Source organism: Phycodurus eques, chromosome 10, assembly GCF_024500275.1.
Source record: "Phycodurus eques isolate BA_2022a chromosome 10, UOR_Pequ_1.1, whole genome shotgun sequence".
NCBI classification, from domain to species: Eukaryota; Metazoa; Chordata; class Actinopteri; order Syngnathiformes; family Syngnathidae; genus Phycodurus; species Phycodurus eques.
This window is the reverse complement of record NC_084534.1, coordinates 9,939,646-9,961,970: the sequence shown is the minus strand read 5'-3', so window position 1 is coordinate 9,961,970 and position 22,325 is coordinate 9,939,646. Positions and strand designations below refer to the sequence as shown.

Sequence of the window (22,325 nt, the reverse complement as noted above, 5' to 3'; positions counted from 1 at the left end):
CACACATATATATATGGCATATTCTGTTTCAAATCATTTAGAGAAGCCATTTTCTGAGCCGCTTATCCTCACTCGGGTTGCGGGTGTGCTGGAGCCTATCCCAGCTATCTTCAGGCGGGGAGGCAGGGTACACCCTGAACCGGTCGCCAGCCAATCGCAGGGCACATAGAAACAAACAACCATTCGCACTCACATTCACACCTACGGGCAATTTAGAGTCGTCAATCAACCTACCACGCATGTTTTTTTTTGGGGGGGGTGTGTGGGAGGAAACCGGAGTGCCCGGAGAAAACCCACGCAGGCACGGGGAGAACATGCAAACTCCACACAGGCGGGGCCGGAATTTGAACCCCGGTCCCCCGAACTGTGAGGCAGATGTGCTAACCAGTCGGCCACCTTGCCGGCAATACAATTTCGTGTAAGCTGTGAATAAATGTAGGTCAGTGATTTTGAGAGAGAAGGCTTTGAAGGCCACGACTGTACTCCACTGCAAACATAAATCATGATAATACTGTAAGTATGTTTGGAAACAGGGAGAATTTTTCAGCACACAGTCTCTATGTTCTTTTGCAGTATGATAACATGAGAATTTGCCATTACAATTGAAAAGGATTGTTCTGTAAAAGTTCTGAAATTATGCTCTCCATTTTTCTTGATTTCTTTTTTTCTGATCTAAAAAAAACAACAACAAAAAAACCTAAATGTAGCCTATAACATTTTACAATGTTCTCTCTAAATAGGATATCCAGTTATTACTTACAGTGGCGAAAACAATTTAAAAATGTCCCTACACTAACCCTTAATTTTTTTGATATGATAAATTACTGTGATCTTTTTTTTTTTTCATTTTTCATTTTAGCACCTTAAATAATTCACAAGTGACCGTGATTGGCACAAGAGGGAGAGGAGACTCGTTTTCTTCCGGATGGAGTCGGAATCCCAGCCAAAAGCCCCCCCGACCGACTGACTGGACTGATCCCACCTCGCAACACTGACTGCATTGTGTCTCCCTTTGCTGTTTGTTTACGTCCAATCAAGCGAGTAGGACGAGGAAACACTGCTGGGATGGACACTGCAAATCAGGCCAGTAAATCGCAGAACGTTTGCGACGTGAAAAAAAAAAGAGTATGCTGAATTACAACTAAAAAAAAAAAACAACAACAAAAAACATTTTACTTCCCTCGTGTGTTTGCAGCTTGCATCCGCGGGGACCTTTCAGGTGCTTAAACTACCTCTGGGATTTATCCGTGTTTTGGAATGGGTAAGTCGCAACATTTTTATTTATTTTTTTTATCCAATGTGCTAACTTCATGAAACAACAACGGTGAGTTACATAATGTGGATTCAACGTGACGTTGGGGGACGTTTACACACAACCGTCCGTACAGTCACCATCATCATTATTTGGTGATATTAGCTTAATTAGCCTTTACAGTACATGACTGTGATTTGTGGCTGAATCCCCCCCTATTTCTCACCCCCCCCCCCCCCCCCTTCCTCAGAGGGCCATTACGATTGTAAAACCATATCAATGTTTAATTGCCTCATCATATTATTACACGTAGACAACAAATTGATGGATAACTCGTTTTGAAATCAGAAGTCAAGTATAATGGTTTGTTCAACTATTGTTCAAGTAGCTGTAAAAGGGGTTTGGAGGCAAAACATGCTTACAATAGATCATTACTATTTATTACATATGAATATTATGCAAAAATTTGGAACAGATTTTAGCCAGAATCATGGAAGTTGACACACTTGAATTGCTTTCGCGGGCCACATAAAATGATGTGGCGGGCCAGATCTGGCCCCCCCGGGCCTTGAGTTTGACACCTGTGCGATAGAATATGGAAAGATTGGGGAAAAGATAAGGAAGCAATGTGTGTATACTGCGCTATGGTGGTAAATGAATTATAGCAGATGTAAATGGATTACTGTATTCGTATTTGAAAAATGATAGTTGCTGTGTTGCTGACTGCGGCACCGGAGATGAGCACCTGCTACAAGAGACTAGTGACATACAACAAAAGGCTCTATTTTCGTAGACGGCGCAGCCGCGCTTCAGCGTAAAAACCGCCGCATCTTAATTTTCGTGCAAGTGCAAGATTACTGTGCATTTGCCAAATTGGCAGACCCGTCTGCACCAAGCACAGTCGGCACAGCGAGGTTGCGCCCTTGGAGTTGTGCTTGGTGGAGTGAGAGTTTGATGTCAGAAGGTCTGTCTAAACTTAAGCCAGCTCATACCACGTCCAAGATTTGGCGCAGGTGATATAACGTGATTTTGGTGAATTTGATCGGGGTTCATGCAGGCAGAAAGACACGCGAGCTCCTTGGACGTGTGTGGTGGATGTCAAACTTATTTCAACGGCGGGCATCCAACCTTCTAAATCATTTTAGAGATCGATTCATTGAACACATCATTATTGTTATTATTATATCATTATTTTATTTTGTTTTTTTAATCATCCCACATACGAGCTGCCAAAGTGTCTATCACTAAAGACAAGAAAATGTCGTAACTGTCCTTGACGACAGAGGTAACACAAAGAAAGGAGAATGTTGTTTCTGCCCATCACCACGGAAAAACCTTCGAAATAACCAAGAAAGTGTCCCACACATACACACACCCGCGAAACAACCCCAGGGGAAGCAGGTCACAGCACAGACAAATATAACCTTCTCTTTTCTGTACTGATGGGATGATAACTTTCTCAACCTTTCTGCTGGCAATTCAAACACTGGCCCAAATTACAATAATATAGCTGTGGTTAGGCTTTAGCTTGTCTGGAAATGATCACACTTTTTGCGGCGTCCATTACAACATTACCTCTGAGAAGGCGGTTGGGTTTTCATCAGTGGGTAATAGTTTTGTTTGTTTGAGTACTACGTTTTTGACTCTTGACACTGATGAGCCACTACACGCAATGTTTGGTCGTTGTTGGATTGACCATGAAAACAAACCAAATGCCAGTGCACATGTTTCAAAGCTAGTAGAAGTACAAGTTTGTTAGTTGGTTAGTACACGTGAAAAAAAACAAAATGTCCAACCTTTAACTGTACGCCTGATTGGCCATGCGTACAATGAAGGTATGTTCACTGTTCGCGTCAACATTGCTAGTTGCAGCAGTCCAGTGAGTTTGCTGGAAGATTGGAAGTCATTAGCTGCCATATCTGCAAAGAATGCTGATGGTGTGTGTGTGTGTGTGTGTGTGTGTGTGGCATACAATCTCTGGCTGGCATATTCTGTTCCAAACAGCTGTAGGTCCCCTTCTCTCCACCATGGACTAACTCATGCAGAAGCTGTCCTTTGAGATGTGCCCAAGCTCTTCACCGTATGTGTGTGTGTGGTCACACAAGAGCGATGGTATGAGAAAGGGAGTGAAATTGTACAGTTGAATGAGCACTTGATAGTAATGATATACATTTGTTTATGCATTGAAGCATCATCATGGCTGCAACACTCCACGCACTTTTTCAAGCACATTGTGTCATACGTCACGTTGGGGCCAATTGTGTGGAAGCAAAATGCAAGTGAATAAGTGACAAATAATGAGTGATCATTTAGTCCCCTTCGTGAGTCAGGATCTTCTCATCATCTGTAAGACGGGGCTGACCCAGAATCCCAGTGATGTCGTAGTTGGAACTTAACTGAATGGCTATTTATCTTGTCTCATTGTGGGCACCATATGAAATCCTCAAAAATGCCTATACAGTACTGCAATATATGTCAAAGTGGCAAACCTCAGTTCAGGAATTGAAGACTCTATAATCACTCTGATGTCATGTTACTTTATCTGAATCTTCAAAAGATTCCCCTTGACCCTTAAGCAATAAGCTTGAGCGTGTTTGAGCTACACGCCATCTCAGTGGATCTCGGACTGGTCCGTGTTATCCTTGAAAAATTCTATTTCAATTTTCACTCTTGTTTTGTATCATTTTTCACTGACCTCAGTGGACTATAATGCATTAGGGTATGTTTTTGACAGACAGTTGCACAATGTCCACTCACACATAAAGTACATTCAGACCAAATCAAAACAAGGGGAAGAGCAAGAGAATACATATTTGTAGGTAGTTCAGCATCTGAGTAGTGTGTGTCAGTGTTTGTTGTTTACATGAATCTTTGTAATCTTGATTGTAACATGCGCAGCATTGCACGAGAAATTCAGATAGTATTTAGTTATCCGAAACTAACATTGGCTATTTGTTAGAAACGGTTCGAGTAGTCCAACTGACCTCACTAGAGTGATTGTTTTGTCTGTTATCAATCAAATAGTCCAACTTTTCTTTTACCTATATCCTCGAACCTATACAGTGGATCGGATAATGTTGGGCACCTCAATTGACATTGAAGGCCCATCAAAGAAGAACAGTATGTAAAAAAGATCTTTATTAAAGCCAAAACCATAAAGATTTTATGGTTTTGGGCAGGAGTGTGTGAGAGAGAGAGCGAGAGAGAGGGAGAGAGAGAGAGAGAGAGAAATAAATGAGTGAGTGGGGTAGATGAATCTGGGCTATGCAGGACAAAACGCACTCCCCGTGCATGAAGAGATTAGCTGCCACTAAATGAGTCCTACATTTGTTCTATGACGCTGCTGCTGCTGTAAAAAGATAAGACAAGCTTTCTCGTGTGCTGCTGTTAATCAAGTGGTTAGCTTTTAGGACTTTGATTCAGATTAACGGGATCATTGTTTCTTACATGCATAATTAAGAACATGTCATGTCCATATAGTTCCAATATTGTCCACAAATACGTTTAAGTACCCCAAAACATATGCATGCCTTACAGAAACATTATTTTCTTTGTTCACTGAAATGACCGAATGAAGAAGCTGTTTGTTGGCCAGACTAATTGATCGTGTGAGAGTGTGTTTGCGTGTGTGTGTCTGTGTGTGTGTGCCCACAACTCAAGTGGGAGGGCGGGGTCACAGAGCAGGGCAACCACACTCAAAAAATAAATAAATATGATTGATTTCAAAGAGGGCGGCACGGTGAAAGACTGGTTAGCACATCTGCCTCACAGTTCTGAGGACCGGGGTTCAATCCCCGGCCCCGCCTGTGTGGAGTCCCAAAATCACATCCCAAAATCGTGCTTGGTAGGTTAATTGAAAAAAATTGCCCGTAGGTGTGAATGTGAGTGCGAATGGTTGTTTGTTTATATATGCGCTGCGATTGGCTGACGACCAGTTCAGGGTGTACGCCGCCTCCCGCCTGAAGATAGCTGGGATAGGCTCCAGCACACCCGCGACCCTAGTGAGGATAAGCGGTACAGAAAATGGATGGATGGATGGATGGATGAGTTCAAACACAGGAATGTTTTAATCCATTTACAGAACGTACCTTCTCAAGTGGACTTTCAGATTTGTGCCTGTTAGATAGACAGATAGAAAGTAAGCATGCTGTATCACCAGTGAAAGTGCATCCAGTCTTTTTTTTTTTGGAGTTCAGGATTATTGTGACAAAGCCTTTCAAGTGTTCCTGCTGTTACTGAAGTCGTGCTGTGAAAAGTCGTGTAGTACAATCACCTGCTGTGTCAGCAAGATCAACTTATTGTCTGCCTTTACAGCGGCATTTTAAGACTCTTGTCAGTTTCTCTTGAGTTTTCGCCAAAAGACGAATAACCGGCGTGGAGGTTCCGTGAAGCCGCTACCTAGTCGGTAGCCGTCTTAGTCATTTCCGTTAGCAACGCGTGGCAACAAAAACAGCTTGGTCGTAAAAGTTAGCTCAAAGACAAACCTTGCACTTGGTCTTGCGAGCCATCAATCCGACGGCACTGCCCGATGACGTCACTTTAAGGCGACGCCCAGTAAGTGAACTACAATTCCCATAGGACTGTTCGATCTTCCTTCCATATCTGTTCTGTATCTATGTATTTATCTGAAGAAAAAATTTTTTTTTTAAAAGCAACCCCGAAAACCCATGTATGAAATGAGTTGACAAAGACGAAAACAAAGGACATTATCGCTATAATTAAAGTTAGTTTTGCAAACGTAAAATGTCGTTTTAGTTATCGTTTTTAAAAAGCATTCTTGTTTTTATTCTATTTCGTTGACAAAAATGTTTTTTCAATTTGAGTTTTAGTGATTTCGTTCGTTTTCGTTTACGATAATAACCTTGCTAACGAGGTGTCAATCATTTTTCGTGCACTCACGGGCATGCTAATAGTGGACACGCCCCCACGCCTCGCGCTGACCTGTTATGTTGTAGAAATGTACCTTATTTGTAATGGAGTTAACATACTAACGTGTGTCATTTGTCTGACAAGATGTCATTTGTACAGATTTGTAATTTTTTTTTTTTTACTCTGCTTAAATTTGACATTTCTTTGGGACGTCTTTTTCTTTGCTGACATGAGATTTGTTTATGAAACTTAGCTTTAAATTAGGGTCTTCATTTAAAGTGATTCAATGCCGTGTAGTCCAGGAAAGAGGGCAAAACAAGGAGATGTTTGTTTTTCATTTCTGTACCCAAGCATCTTATTCTCGCCGTTCCATTTGTTTATTCTCTCTCTCTCTGCGGCTTGCTCCCTGAGGAGCCCAGCTGGGAGAGGCAGATAAACACACGCAGGGTGCAAGGCTTAGCGGCCACCCTCCCGCTACAATGACACGCTCCCCTGTTCAAAGGCCCCAGCCTGAAATGAGAAGGGCTAAACCCGACGGATAAATCACGGGAAGAGGAGACAGCTGGACGAGGGTGGAGCTGGGTGGTATACGGAAGGCAAGAGATCATTATCAGGGGTTTTTGGTAACATTTAAGAGCGTTTATTATTCTCCATCTCTGGCCACTTTTTCCCATTTGGCTATTTGAGTTTGGCAATGCTTAATGCCTGAGCATGATAAGATTGAACTGTATAGTTCTTTTTTGTGTACGTGTGATTCTATGTATATTACAACGAGACCTGTCTAATTAGGCCGACTTGGGCCACTGTTAGTGATTGCTATTCTCGGGGCCCCAGGAAAATAATATTTTTCCTTTGCAGAATTTATGTGGAGGTGTCCAAAGTGAGATCTTTTTTTCCATGAGGCCCCAAATCCCCAAGGTTTCCATTGTACATTCTGACATGGCCATAATCAGACTCTGAACTCCACCTGAAGCTTGATTCTGCAGGAAAATGACACTTTCAAACCCACAGAGTATCCTTTCAAATAGAATCCATTAAATACAAACTCCATTCATTCTTCAATTGTCAATACTGCTTATACTGTTGACTATGACTGAGAAGTGGGGTACACCCTCCACTTGCCAGTCAGTCACAGGATAAATTTGAGGCAAAAATACCCACCAGAATCGTATCATGCAAAAGCAAACACTGGGTTGGAGAAATTGCTTATGTGACTGTGTGAATCTGTAAATCTATTCTCATCCCAAACTATACCACAATTCTAATGTTAAAATGTTTTCCATCTGCATTGTACACTTCAAATTTGTTAAATGTTAATTTGTTTTAAAATTCATATTATCGCACAGTGCAGTAATTGTGAGGTTTGGGTTTCCGGCCTTCCTGTTTGGAGTGGAGTGTGAATGTACTGTAAGTGTTGCATGGTTGTTTGCCTATGTGTGCCTTGCGATTGGCTGGAGCCGTCTCTCGCCCCAAGTCAGCTGAGATAGGCTCCAGCTCACCCGCGACCCTAAGGAGTAAAAACAGTGTAGAAAACAGATGACTTTTTCATTCACATTTTTATTTTTATTTTTTTTTACACTAATTCTGGATTGGCTTCCAATGTTGATTTAATGTTTTTCAGACAACATCCCACAGGGCACACAATACACTGTCAATACTGTTTTATGTTTATATGACGGGAAACTGGCCAATAATATTTTTTTAAAAAAAAGAGAAAATCCCATCATGACAGTCATTTTGTTATACTTGACATGTTTTTACAAAGATAACAAAAAGTGAGCCAATTGTTGCCCGCCAAACTTGGACATCTATTAAATAATATGCAGTAGAATGTGCGGAGGGGTTAATCTCGTCAGTCTGGGAAACGTTGCTGTGCCTCTATTGGCAGGTGTCAAAAGTCTAAATTGGCGGGGGTGTGAATGTGATTGTGAGTTTTCATAAACCCTGCTTGGATTCTTTTCTTTATCGCAAATGTGAAAAAAAAATCTTACAAGAATTTTTGCTGAATCATGGCCAGTGTTTTGCCTCCTCCAGATTGTATGGAGAGCAGGATATTTGCCAAATCTATACATTAGGCAAATCATCCATTGCAAATTTGTTAGTATAAAAATTTTGAAACAAATATTAAATGCCCTCCTACAGTTTTTTCCCCCCGTAATATATCCTTCAGCTGTGGCAAATATTGACAGTAAATTACTAATATCACAAGTAATATATAATAACAATACAACAATTAAAGTTTTCCCACTAATACAATCCTTGATATAAATGTTTAGTACTGTAATCCCCGCACATTCACGGTTGAATATTTGCATTTAAAAAAAATTTTTTTTTTACCTATCCTCTGGTATTTGCTGAAAAACTCACCTTTTTGTTATTTTTGTGAGATGCCACAAGAAGTATGTTTTAACTAACTACTGTAAATTGCACAACGTGGTTTCAAAGGCCCTGTCTAAATATGAAAGTAGTACAGTTGATCCAAGAGAGTATGCATCTCGAGTGAATATAATTTTGCCTGGGTTGTACAGAAGGTCCTCATGCACTTAGAGAGCATTTTTTTCAAAATCAAATAATCTGGAAGCCTTTTATTTTGAAGGGGAATGTTGAAAGATGAGTATTAAATGATATGATCTTTTTTGGTATGATAGTTGGTGTTATTTTTATTTTAAACTAGTGGTATATAATGGGCAATTATTTCAACAAAGCGAGGTGTTGTCAATTACGGTTTTTCACTATTTGTGGCTTTTCCTGCGAATAGCGAGGGATTACTGTAGACAGGGCCCTCCATAGGCCGAAAAGCATTCTGCATAGCCATGTCTGCAGCTCTTTGCCATCTGCATGTCCAGAGGTTTGTAACTGCAAAAAAATAAAAAATAAAATGGTTGATTGTTGCAATAATGATTTGGCTTTAAGTACTTGATATAGAAAAGTGTGCTGAAAAAGTCCATCCAGGGTTTGGTTAGATGACTTGATGGGTTAGATCAGTGGTTTTCACACTTGTTACACCAAGTACCACCATCATGACCAACATTAAAATACACTAGTGTAGTAGGCCCAAGTGTTCACCAAAAACAAGACGTTTTATTCCTAAAACATATTTAATATTATTGTAAGTACTTAAATGATGATTGAATGAATTAAAATAAAAATGATACCTTAATAAAAGTTGAAAAAACAGTTTTTCAAGATTAAATGGAAATGAATTGTACTAAAAAGTTAAATAGGTTTATTGATGTAGGTATATAGATAGAGCTTTTATTAGGTAAATAGGTTGAGCTGCACTGTAAAGATTTAAGACGTTCTCTTTCGGCTTTACATGATTTACACGATTTTTGGGACCGATCATCGAGTTTACAAAAACGATCCGCTCACCGATCCGATCACAAGATGGAGTAATGTGTCTCTTTAAATGACTTGTTCATTTACTGTATATACTTGTGTACTGTATACTGAGTATCTTCAAAAGTATTCTCTATTCAGGTCATGTATTCTAATCAGTCAGGTCAAACCAACATTACAATATGACAGAAATAATGGGTGCTAACTTATTGTAATTGAATTATAATTGTAATTGGTTGTCAGATATTTACAGTACTACGTCAAAAGACACGCGACAAGGCTAAAAATAAACTAGCTTTTGGATTCAAATATACTGTACGCAATGGCGACGTGGAGTAAATGTCTTTTGCAGAGCCGATCAATGACGTCATTGATCGGATCGGCGAATTATGACATTAAAGCCGATCAGCATAAAATGCTAATTATCGGCAGATACCGATCAAGCCAATCAGATCGGTGTAAAGTCTAGTTCTCATGTCCTGAGACACAGAGTGGAACCTCGAAGATTCCATTCCAAGATGCTGTTCAACAATTTGTTCAGACTTTGAAACCATTGATACCACACAGATTGGTGGAAATAGAAATAATCTGTTAAGGGCCATAAAATTGCAACAACAAACAACTATACATTTGTATCACACTGCGGATACAGCTTTCATGTATTTTTTAGTATATTTTATTCATAGTGTTTTAATGCCTTTCAAAACAAAATGTTTTTACAACTGCTGCATTGATAGGTGCATGCATTTACTGTGTCAAGTGTTTCCAATTATCATGCACAATCACAAAACAGTCAATCCTGGTATCTTGAGTCTGAAAGCAAATGCACATTTCTTTGTTTGGAATGAAGTGGTCATAAGGTGCCGGTGCATGGGAGCCAAATACAAAAAAAAGTCAGTTTTAAGACTCTAAAATTCTGTTTTCCCCACACACCACATTGCAGACATACTGCAGCTATTGTGATCCATCCACCCATTGATGGTGTTATACTGACTTCACATCAGAATTGCCAAAATGCATGTACTCGGAATTGTTTACATGGTGACATTCTTGTTGCAATTTACCAGATCTTAAAAACTAGAATAATTGAGAAATATCTGTTGATTTAAAACTAATGAGCCTACAATGGAAACTTTTTGCATGAAATACAAGAAAACAACAAAGGCTGAAAAACAAAACTCAAATGCTTACGAACAGGTGGAACCAGGCGCTAATGCAGAGGAAAAAACAGACCAGCATTTGATCTGAATCTTTTTGTGAAATACTATGCTATTCGGGGAAAAAAAAGCCCAGGCCATAGGAAATAACAATGTTTTTCCCTCTCTTTAGGTCTTTGCCATATTTGCCTTCGCAACATGTGGGGGCTACTCTGGGCAGCTGCGGGTTAGTGTGGACTGCATGGAGAAGACCAGCAGCAACCTTAGCATTGCCATTGACTTTGCTTATCCTTTCAGGTGAGACCCATTCATCTTCGTATTTAAACACTTTTTAACTTTTTTATTCAGTTGCTTTGTTTTACACAATTGTTGGAGTGTGTTTTAAGTAACTACTATAAATGCCCTTGGGTCGCGGGCGTGCTGGGGCCTATCACAGCTATCTTCGGGCGAGAGGCAGGGTATACTCTGAACCGGTCACCAGTCAATCGTAGGGCACATATAACCCAAACGGCCACTCACACTCACATTCACTCCTATGGGCAATATAGAGTCTCCAATCAACCTACCACGCATGTTTTTGGGATGGGGAAACCGGAGTACCCGGAGAAAACCCACGCAAGCACGGGGGGGAACATGCAAACTCCACACAGGCGGGGCCGGGATTTGAACGCCAGTCCTCAGAACTGTGAGGCAGACGTGCTAACCAGTTCTCACCGTGCCGCCCTACAGTATCACTGAATATTTACAAAAAAAAAAAAAATCAAATCCTGAAAAATACAGATAGAGGAGCTGATCTGCATTGTATCTTCACCTCTAGTAGTGGCTTGGGTGAAAATGACTTTTTTGTAACAAAAAAATTAATTGTTACATACTCTAGCTATAAGCACATGTTAGAATATGCCCCACTTAAATCCAAATGTACTTTATCTAAAGCAATGATTCTTAAAGTGTGATTTGGCAACCTCTAGTGCCATGTGGAAGAATCACTGCCCAAGTACTTTTCAGTTGTATTTAACTTCATTTATTTGATCTCCAAGAACTATTTTTAAACAATTATATATTTATTTTTTTACTTCTTGATTGAAAAAATATTTAAATACCGTTTTTAATTTTGTATATTTGATTACAACATTAATGTTAAACTGAGCATAGTGTTACAGTAATTAGGTTTGCAATCATATTTAGAATAAAACCTGTGTTTTGTTTATGATCAACACTTTGGCCTACTATGCTACTGTATTTTAATGTTGGTCAACAATGGTGGTACTAAGTATTTCTACGTGGTACTCTGTGTAAAAGGTTTGAGAACCACTGCTCTGAAGCAAACGTTATTTGAATGTGATCACTGTGTCTATTTTGCATCAGGTTGCACCAGGTGACGTTTGAAGCACCCATGTGTGAGGGCATGAGGAGGGAGCGCCTCTTTCTCATTGGAGACTTTTCATCCTCTGCGGAGTTCTTCGTTACAATTGCAGTCTTTGCTTTCCTCTACTCACTTGTTGCCACCGTTGTCTACATCTTCTTTCATAACAAGTACCGTGAAAACAACCGAGGACCACTGATCGTGAGTGTCGAAAATCATGTACTGTAATTTCTCGTGTATAATTCGCACCCCCCCCCCCCCCCAAAAACAAATGGTCATAAGTCAATAGTGTGAATTATACATAGGTATAGGAGAAAATGAAAAAGACTTGACCATTTTATAAATGTATGCCGCCAATTAGAGGTTATGAAAAAGCTGTACACTTTCATTTCAATATGCCACCGCCCCCGAGAGGTTATGAAGAATTTGTACACGTTCATTCTAGTATGTCACCTAGAGATTATTAAAAAGGTGTAGCCTCCACTTTCATTCCAAGATGTCAGGGGGTACATATGACTGCATATATGTACAAATGTGCTCATAAGTTTACATACCCAGGCAGAATTTGTGAAATATATATATTTAAATACGACTGATGACTGAACAACAACCGTCACTCATTTCTTTATGGTTATGCTTTGTTTAATGATCATGCTTTTCTGAAATGCTTGACAGTTTAATTTGAATCCCATGAAAATAAAATTAAATGTGTTTTGCCTGGCCTTTCATGTTTTCTTTAAAGAATTGTACCCATCTTACAAATTCTGGCAGTGTAATGTTGTGTTTTCTCATTTACTAAATACTGTAAAAGTAGGGCTGTGAATTTCAAAATAAGACCAAGTAAATAAAAAGAAAGTATTATGTGTTCAAATAAAGTGCTTAACTTCAGAATAATTCTTTGAAAAAACTAACAAAATACAAATATTTCATGTTTTGATCATATAGGTAGAAGCAAAATCATGCATTGTAAAAATGCATTACACAAAGGTTGAAGGGTTTTCCAGAATTTTGAAGTCAACTTTGGGGGTGCATATTATACATGGGTGCGCATTAACATGAGAAATTACGGTACATGTAAAGGTACCATATGGAGCTTTGGAATTGGAATGTTGTACAGTACGTAATGTTGCACGGGGAGTGGGAGGGCAAAAACGCAAACTGTTTCATTCCACCTTGTAGGACTTGCAAACTAAGTACTAAGCGACTCATTTCATCGCTCACTACACAGTCTGGGTGGTAGGCTACACAATGCTGCCCGAAGAGAAATGAGAGACAGGAGAGTTAGAAGCTAAAGGTAGGCAACTGAATACTTAGTCCATTTTTTTCAAAGGTTGGTTCAGGCCAAATTTGAAAGCACATTATGATTGATGAAATACCATGAATTTAATTTGACCTTAAGTTTCATGAACATTCTCTGTGAGGCTGTATGTGTGGGTGACGCGCCGCTAACATTAGCCTCTGTTGCTTTTTGTTGCCCCTTGCCACACGTACCACTTCACGCCAAATTTTCATGCAATAGCTCTATAATTCTTAGATAGGGGCGTGCGGTAGTAGACTGTATGAATTTGGCTGACAGTTTTAATTTTGATTCGACAGAGTACTGAACAATCGCGATAACACTTGACGATGTCATTGCATTTGCGTCGGTGTAAAAATTATATACAGCAGATCTGTATCTTTTGTGTGTTTGTTTACTGCAGAAACTGCTGCCTACCACAATGTAGTCGAAAAAAACCCACCACTTTTTCACTTTATTTGTGCAACCTTAATTGGTGGGGGTCTGCTCTTCTAGGTTTGTAATACAAAGAGAGGGTGTATTCATTAGGCTTGCTTATAAATGTTTGTCTTACATCCCTTTAGGATTTTGTTGTGACCGTTGTATTCTCCTTCATGTGGCTCGTCAGCTCTTCTGCTTGGGCCAAAGCTCTGTCTGATGTCAAGTTAGCTACACATCCGGATGAGGTTCAGCTTCTTATTTCTGCCTGTAAAGATCAGAGAAATAAATGTGGCTCTGTGCAGGAACCACACTGGTCTGGACTCAACAACTCAGTGGTAGGTAATAAAATGTGCAGAAATGTCCAGAAAAACTACCAAATGTTAAAACATGTTCACACTGCTCCTCTCCAGGTGTTTGGATTCCTCAACTTTGTTCTCTGGGCGGGGAACATCTGGTTTGTCTTCAAGGAGACTGGTTGGCACAAAGGTGCTACCAGGTTTGTGGCCGGGGCCTCCGAGAAGCAGACCGGCACCTTCACCCAGCAGACCCGCAACCAGGGCAGCTTTGATCAGTCTGGGAGCTACAACACCCAGGGAGACCTGGACCAGCCATCCGAGTACAGTCAGGTTGGAGGGCTTTCCTCCTACGGCAATCAAATGTAGCTTGCCTTTTTATACCTTGAGTGGTGCTTCCGCATTCTAAACATGGCAACAGGTGATAGCAATGTCGGAAAAAAAGATGACCAAGAAGTTAGAAGAGTTTAAGTCCAATAAATTAAAGTTTTGTCAGGTATATTTTTACTCGTTCTGTTTATTTTTTTTGGGGGGGGGGGGGGGGTGAATGCAATATGTTCGATTTCCTCACTGGATCATATCTACAGTATGTGCTTGGTAATGTTTTAAAAAGGTTTGGACATGGATGTTTTTTGTATTTGTATATTCCAAAATTTTAAAATGTTGACTTTGTGCATGATACTGTATGTTTCTATGGTCTCTGCAATTCTATTTTTAAGTGTTTTCTAAACTGGATTGGTGTTATGTCTTCAGTTTTTAATCTAACTGGAAGTTCATTTTAATAAAGTATCTGTGGTTATGTGACTCCAATAAAATGCTTAGACAAAGTAGGTAAAATAAATTTGTTTTGATCATGTGAAGAGGATTTTTTCCTCTATTTATTTTCAAGTGGGTGCTCTTGCAACAATTTACTGTGAATGTTGTCCATGCGTGTCAGACCTGTTACAATAGGGTTTTAAATATGGTTTAAAGTAATTAAATTATTATTAATAATAATTATAACAAATTATTATTATTAATAATTATTAATAATAATTAAATGGGGTTTTGCTCTAGTTGAAGCATGCCAGCATGTCCACTGACATCAAAAGCCCAGCAAAAAAAAAAAAAGCATGTGTCAATGGTATCATATTTATATGCAAAGGTTGCTTAGTTTTTATTCTAAACTCACAATCAAGTTTGTGTTTTATATTTGAAGAAGTGATACTTGAAGAGACTATGCTAAGTTGATGTTTGTTTAAAGAAATATGACAAGTGCAACTCTTATTGTTGACCTATTTGCATGTGGTAATAAAAAAAGCTCATGATGCCCATGTGTTCAACAGTCTCTGTATGAATGTGTGCTGGTCAATGTTATTATAAAATTTTGCAAATTATGATATGACTGATAAGTTCTCCTATTAGCAGATCATGCATTTGCTGTCAAATGTTAAAATTGATACTAGTATCAATTCTGCTGTCGGCTTGCTCTGTCCAAAGTCGTACTAAGTCGTGTTTTGAATAGGAATATATACATCATCTTGAATTTTATGGTAGAGGCTAAATGTTATATTAAAGAAAATGTTAACATGACGCATTGGACTTATTACTGGAAATGGCAGTTCATTAATTATATACAGATCTCAGTGTTCCAATTGTCACACAAAATTGTTCATTTGCATGAACATATTAAGGCAGCCCCTCTTTGAGCTGTCACCTTATTGTGATGGAGTGGTTTGTGTGTCCCAATGATCCTAGTTGCTAAGTTGTCTGGGGTTTTCTGGCCATGGCAGGGTCACCCATGGCAAAAAGGTCCTAGGTGAGGGACCAGACATAGCAAAGCTCCAAAGACCCCTATGAAGATTGAAAATACAGGAAAACATTTTGCCTTGCACGGACGCAGGTCACCGGGGCCCCCCTCTGGAGCCAGGGCTGGAAGTGGGACTCGAAGGTGAGCGCCTGGTGGCTTGGCCTGCACCCATGGGGCCCAGCTGGGCACAGCCCTAAGGGATAACATGGGTCCCCCTTCCCTTGGGCTCACCACCTGTGGGAGGGGCAATAGGGGTCGGGTGCAATGCGAGCTGGGTGGTGACCAGAGGCCGCATGTCTTGGACACTCGGGTGAAGAGAGCGGCGGAGCTGTCAACTGATCACCACGTGGTGGTGAGTTGGCGCAGATGGTGGGGGAAGATGCCGGTCCGACCTGGCTGGCCCAAACGTATTGTGAGGGTCTGCTGGGAACGTCTGGGAGAATCCCCTGTCAGAAGGAGTTTCAACTGCCACCTCCGGCAGAACTTCACCCACGTTCCGGGGGAGGCAGGGGGGGTGACCTTGGATTAAAGAAAGCAGAGTTGACCAACATCCGCATTGGATATTGAACCCCAAATCATGACAGACTGTGGATATTTCACACAGGACCTCAAGCAGCTTGGGTTCTGTGCTTCACCATCTTCCTCCAAACTCTTGGAGCTTGATTCCCGAATGAAAGGCACACTTGACTTTGATTGGAAAAGAGGACCTTGGACCATTGGCCAATAGTCCAGTCCTTCTACTCTTTGGCCCAGTTGAGACGCTTCCTACGGTGGTTCAGGCTCAGAAGTGGCTTGACCCGAGGAACCCGACTGTTGTAGACCATCTCCCGGATGCGCTTGAATGTGGTGGTTTTTGAAGCTGTGACTCCCGCCTCATTCCACTCTTTCTGGATCTCTGCTAGAATCCTGAATCTTCTGTTTAATAATCCACTGAAGCCCATGGTCATCTCTTTTGCTGCTGCATCTTCTCCTGCCACATTTTGTCCTTCCTCTAGACTTTCCATTGATATGCTTGAACACAGCACTCTGTGAACAACCAGCCTCCATAGCTATGAATTTTTACCCAGCCTATGAAGGATATCAATGTTGGTCTTCTGGCCAGTTGTCAAGTCTGCAGTCTTCCCCATATTGAACCAAACTGAAGCAATTTAATGACACCTGGGGAAAGCTGTGCAGTTGCTTCGATTTCAGTAGATGATTAATGGGTGACACTCAGTTTAAAACATTTATGGCCTGCAAACTTTGGGCTGATTTATTTACAGTATTTTAATTTTTTGAATTCCTGATTTTGTGGGTTTTATAAGATGGAAGCTCAAACTATTTAACAATAAACAAATAAATACTTGTTAAACTCAGTTTAAATTGTGGGCCCTGAATATATAAGCTATGAAAGTTTACTTTTTCAAAGGAATTATTAAACATTTCCATGACGTAAACATTTTTTGGCAAGTGTCTATAAATTTCAAGTGAGTTCCTTCTTGTATCGCATTTACGTATTCACGCATGTGCCATTATGAGTGAGTCAGTTTATATCTACTATTTTTCGTTTTTTGTTTTTTTTTGCTGTGGCACGCTGTACATTGAAGGCCATGCCAATGTTTGTGAGAAACTCAACTGAGAGCTGGTGCATCATTTTCAAGTTAACGCTGCAACAACCCCAACTACAAATATAATGAGATCCTACCTCAGAAACGTCGCCAAAAAGAGTATGTGCTGATGATTAGATCTGCTTACTGATTGGCTTTGGTACGATAGCACCTCCGTGTCATCCGATGCAACACTCTAGCTGTCGCTGGAAATGGAGGATGTTCATCCAGCCTATGTGCCAAGTTATGGGCGGGGAAACTCACTGCAGTGAAACTACGTAAATTAGCCCCACTGTCACTGCTGGCAATCCAATACAATTCTTAATGGCTCAGACATTTTTGAAAATAGGTAGCTCACTACAGATTTACTTAGTTGTGTAATTTTACATTTACATTTGAGACCAATTTGTATACATGCAATTAAAATGTTTTCCAATTGACTTCAATATGTGACCCTTTTATGTCTTGTGGGGAAAACCACCAAGTAAAAAGCAGTTTCACTTGCATAAACTATAATTTAAGGGATTATTACTTTATTAAAAATCGCATAGTAAAGCAGAGACTGGAAAACCTACAATAATATATTCTTTCATTGCATTCACATCTTTGCAAAGGCAGACTATTTGATACTTTGATAGTACTCTTGTACTTTTCTTTATTAGATTGTATAAATTAGCATAATTAAGATTTTAGAACATAGTGGCTGGTAGTGGGATTCAAAATTCCAAACCAAAAGGCTGGTTAATTCTTAAGAGACAATTTAACGCAAAATCAGAGACAGCACTGACAGCCAAAGTCCAAGCGGTTTGATGCCAACTTAAAAGAGACAGTATTTTTCATATTTATTTAAAAATACAGAAAAAATAACATACAAAATTGGTTCAACTGATTCTAAATAAAACAAATCCTCATTCAGCGCTCTCTGACGGGCTCTGCTGATTGTTTTCATCAGTCTCCATTTTCTCATCATCTAGGGGGTGAGATTCAAATGATTTAGAAAAATAAAACAATTGGATATTTTACCATTTGTTGCGCAGGTCGACAGGCAGTAACAATGATATAGGTCAACCAAAGTTCTAAATGTGGCATTGCAAATGCAGTGACCTAACGAAACAAAATTCCTTGTTTGCTTACTTTCAAGGGTCTGCTGTAGTTCCTGTATGGTACTGAGTAGTACATGGAACTGTTTCTTCCGTAGTTCCAACTAAAATCACACCACACAGTTCATGACATTTAAATAATACATCCAGTTATGAAAAAAAAAAGAACAACATATTACCTTTGCATCCACATTCTCCTTGATGTTACACAATTGCTGGAGTTCTTTGTCAAGTGCCTCCAATTGTCTGTAAGCAGACGAAGTAATGACAATATTATAACAGCAAGTGCTCTTACATATTGAATGAAATGGTCAGTACTAAAATAAAATACAGTAGAACCTCTAAAGTTGAATGCCCCAAAGCAGATCAAACGAGAACTCGGCTCAGTAGGCCTCTAAGGACTGCCGCACAGCGAGCGAAGAGGGTGAAACCGACTGAATTGTCTCACAGTGTGCGGGGTTCTGCCACTAGTTTTACTATGAGCAGCCGACTGTTGCCTACTGGATTTGCTGAATTTCAAAACTTGAATCGCCAGTGAACAGTGTTGCAGCTTAACAGATATAACACCCAACCAAAAATGTCCATGAACTTTCACAACAATAAAAACAATTGTGGGTTCAAAGCGGCCATTTGCCAATGGACCACTTTAGACGCGTTTGGCGGGCCGTAGAATAAAATGTGTACTTTTTTGTTGTTGCTTTAACATTTTATGTTATGCATATTCAAAACGGGACAGCCTCAACAAGTGAGACGACATGAGAATGAAAGCAACAAAACTCCACCAGCGTCCCAATACTTTTGTCCTCCTTCACGTGGTTGGTGGTGGTATATAGGTTAAGAGATTTCACTGACAAGACCCCGAGTCTTACTTTAACACATCTATGACTGTTGCATAGAACACTTTCATTAAGCCTACGATTTCACCCAGGGACAGATTTTATTTTGGTTTCAAATGAAAGAAAAATCAAAACAAATACTTTAGGCGGTCACAGAACAGATTGCGTTCGACTATAAAGGTTCATCTTTAGATAGTTGCAAAGATCAACTCACTTGAGTGTTTCGTGACGATTAGGGTGGTGCTGAATAACCTTTGCTAGAGCATCATATTCTGCAGGAGGAATATAGGATTACAAGAAAAGGTTGAAAAGCACCACACCTGCTATAATCATGTATATTCAAAACAAAAACCTGACCCATTCATACAATGTAACTCAAGAAGTGTAACGTGATTATGCTGTTAACATACCATTGGCTCACTATACTAGAAACAGATACAGTAACTTCCTTAACAGATTTTGACTTAAAGGAAATGCATAAAAATTCTTACCCTGGCGGTTCTTTCTTACTCGCTTTGCTCTCTGGATTTCCTTTTTGCATTCCGCTATCTTCTCGTGTGCCGAAGTTATATTTTGTTCTGTCATGATGACAAAAGGGGGTTCATTGGACAATAGTGTTTCAACATGTACACAAACTGCATTAGTTTTGACGCCCTAAGTACAGAATATGAAAATGAACTTTCAGTATTGACTTATGAATAAATGAACTGGAAAAAATATGTACCTATATTTGAGTAGATTTTCCCATAATTCTCCATTTCTCTCAGATTCATATCATAAACCATCAGGGTCTTTCCCAAGGAGAATTCGCATTGGGCCAATGTACCCAGCATCCTCTGGTACTGTGTGAAGCTGCTTAAAAAAAAAAAAAAAAAGGGGGAAAAAATATATTAAAACATTTTTTTCCTTACAGTGAAAGTGTGTGATGAATAGAGGTGTGGAATGATGCAAGATACGTAAAGCTGCATTTAAAAACCATAAGAATATTTGAGAAAAGTTCAAACTCATTTTTAGTATTAGTGTTAGCTTTTCCCAAAAAATTCAAGCCATTTTGATGCTTTCTTATATAAAATTATATTTTCTTGGTGAATTTGCGGTTTTCATTAGCTGTAAAATACAATCATCCAAATTGTAAAACTCAAAGCAATGCAATATTTCACGTTGTGTGTAGTGAATCTATACATAGCATTGTTACCCACATTTTCAAAACACCTTCATATCAAAATGAACAGATTATAGGTGTTACACGAATAAAATGAGCCCTAATTTGTAAAACTCCGATAAGGATTAAGGATTTTCTGCCACTTTTCATTATTCTCTCTGTGTGTGATGTTCTTTTACCCACGACTTTCGACTCGAGATATGTTATGTATATGTTATGTAATTTAGACCACTTTGTCCTGCTTTTGAAATCTGTTACAATTATCTGACAGCTAAAGTTAGCCTACTTATATTTATTATTTTAATATTTACAATATGGTTATTTTCAACTAAAAAGTTTGAATTTGAGAAAATTCTATATATGAAGTCCTAAAAGAAAAGTGAATAATTTCAACATGTTTACTTTCATTGATAAGAACATTAGTTAACATTAAATATAGTTTACCATTTGGCCTGCTTTTATTTAGTTAAATCAGTATGTCAATATTCTACTGTGATGGAAGGCTTTTCTTTTTACAATTCAATAGTAAAATTAAGATTTGTTCTTCCTATCAATTCATCATAACATTTAGGCCTGCCCTTGAGGAAAGAGTTGTGTATTTGTTGGCTGTTTCAATGTTGCGATGCTCATCCATCCATCCATTTTCTTTACCGCTTATACTCTTTGGGCGAGCGGCGGGGTACACCCTGAACTGGTCGCCAGCCAATCATAGGGCACATATAAAAAAAAAAAAAAACATTCGCACTTACATTCACACCTAGGGGCAATTTTAGAGTCTTCAATCAACCTACCATGCATGTTTTGGGGATGTGTGAGGAAACCGGAGTGCCAGGAGAAAACTCACGCAGGCGTGGGGAGAATATGCAAACTCCACAAAGGCGGGGCCGGGATTTGAACCCCGGTCCTCAGAACTGTGAAGCGGATGTGATAACCGCTGTGATGGTCATACTATAGAATAATTTATTTATTGTGTTTAGTAAAGGGTGCTGAAGATAAACTTCCGTCACATGCTAAATCACAAATTGCAATATTTGCTTAAAAGAAAAACAAAATCTCACAATTAAGACTGTTTTCCCTAATCAATCAACCCTGTTCCTGATTGATGACTAGTTAGTTTTAATTGGGCCCACATCGGCTTAGTTCCCAGTGACGAGGACTGGCTCAGTGTGGCTCAAGGTTGAGCCACATAAATACACATGACGTTGTGGCTAACTACACAACTACAGTAGGAGATTTTGATGCTTAGCCACACTGGCTAAGAGGTTTCATAGCCCTGTGCCAACCCTGATAATAATAGTGATTCACCAGCATATAGTTTTCTATCATCATCTAATCCTTTATCCTTTCCGATTCTTACGAACTCGGGCTCATTGTATTCGTGTAATTTTCAGAATGGTATTTTGACATACCATTCTGAAAATTTAAGCAACATACCGACTAAATGTCTGTCGAGTTCACTTGCCTTTCATCCGGTGTCCCAGGCGAGTTGCACCACTTGGTGAAGGTTTTTAACAACAAATTGATTCTCCGATCATCCCCAGCTCCGTCGCCGTCGATAAGAAGACGCTTTCGAATGACTTCATCTGGGAAAAGAACCACAAGACGCCGTTATGGGTCACGTAGCTAGCCGCTAGCTCCTAGCAATGCTACGAGGGATGGGACTGCAGCCCACTATTCCGTATGGAATATGTGTGACTTTCACAACATTGTCGAGTAAAAACATTAATTATTATTTTAGAGCATCGACTCAACTCAATTGGCATTTAACAGAGATAAACTCAAATGAAGAGATGAAAATAGTACTTACCATCGGTTACAGACCCCATGCCTTCAGTAGTCTTCTTCTACCACTTCACTTACTG

At 39.6% G+C, this 22,325-nt stretch overlaps 2 protein-coding genes across 3 annotated transcripts; one reads left to right on the top strand and one right to left on the bottom strand.

Moving 5' to 3' along the window:
- Window positions 1-963: 963 nt before the first annotated feature.
- Window positions 964-14,499, top strand: synpra (synaptoporin a). The gene is made up of 6 exons (XM_061687743.1): window positions 964-1,083; window positions 1,196-1,261; window positions 10,790-10,914; window positions 11,983-12,181; window positions 13,841-14,032; window positions 14,108-14,499. The coding sequence occupies exons 1-6, from the start codon at window positions 1,066-1,068 to the stop codon at window positions 14,357-14,359; spliced, it is 852 nt and encodes a 283-aa protein (XP_061543727.1). The 5' UTR covers window positions 964-1,065; the 3' UTR covers window positions 14,360-14,499.
- Window positions 14,500-18,182: 3,683 nt separating this feature from the next.
- On the bottom strand, window positions 18,183-22,325 carry thoc7 (THO complex 7). Of its 2 annotated transcripts, none has more exons than XM_061688177.1 (8): window positions 22,271-22,325; window positions 21,926-22,046; window positions 20,026-20,156; window positions 19,793-19,879; window positions 19,516-19,573; window positions 18,645-18,711; window positions 18,500-18,569; window positions 18,183-18,335 (listed from the first exon to the last, which is right to left on the bottom strand). In XM_061688177.1, exons 1-8 carry the CDS (start codon window positions 22,287-22,289, stop codon window positions 18,274-18,276), a joined length of 615 nt encoding a protein of 204 aa, XP_061544161.1. In that variant the 5' UTR covers window positions 22,290-22,325; the 3' UTR covers window positions 18,183-18,273. The 2 variants fall into 2 exon arrangements, with proteins under 2 accessions (XP_061544161.1, XP_061544162.1); XM_061688178.1 differs by having other exon boundaries at window positions 20,026-20,153.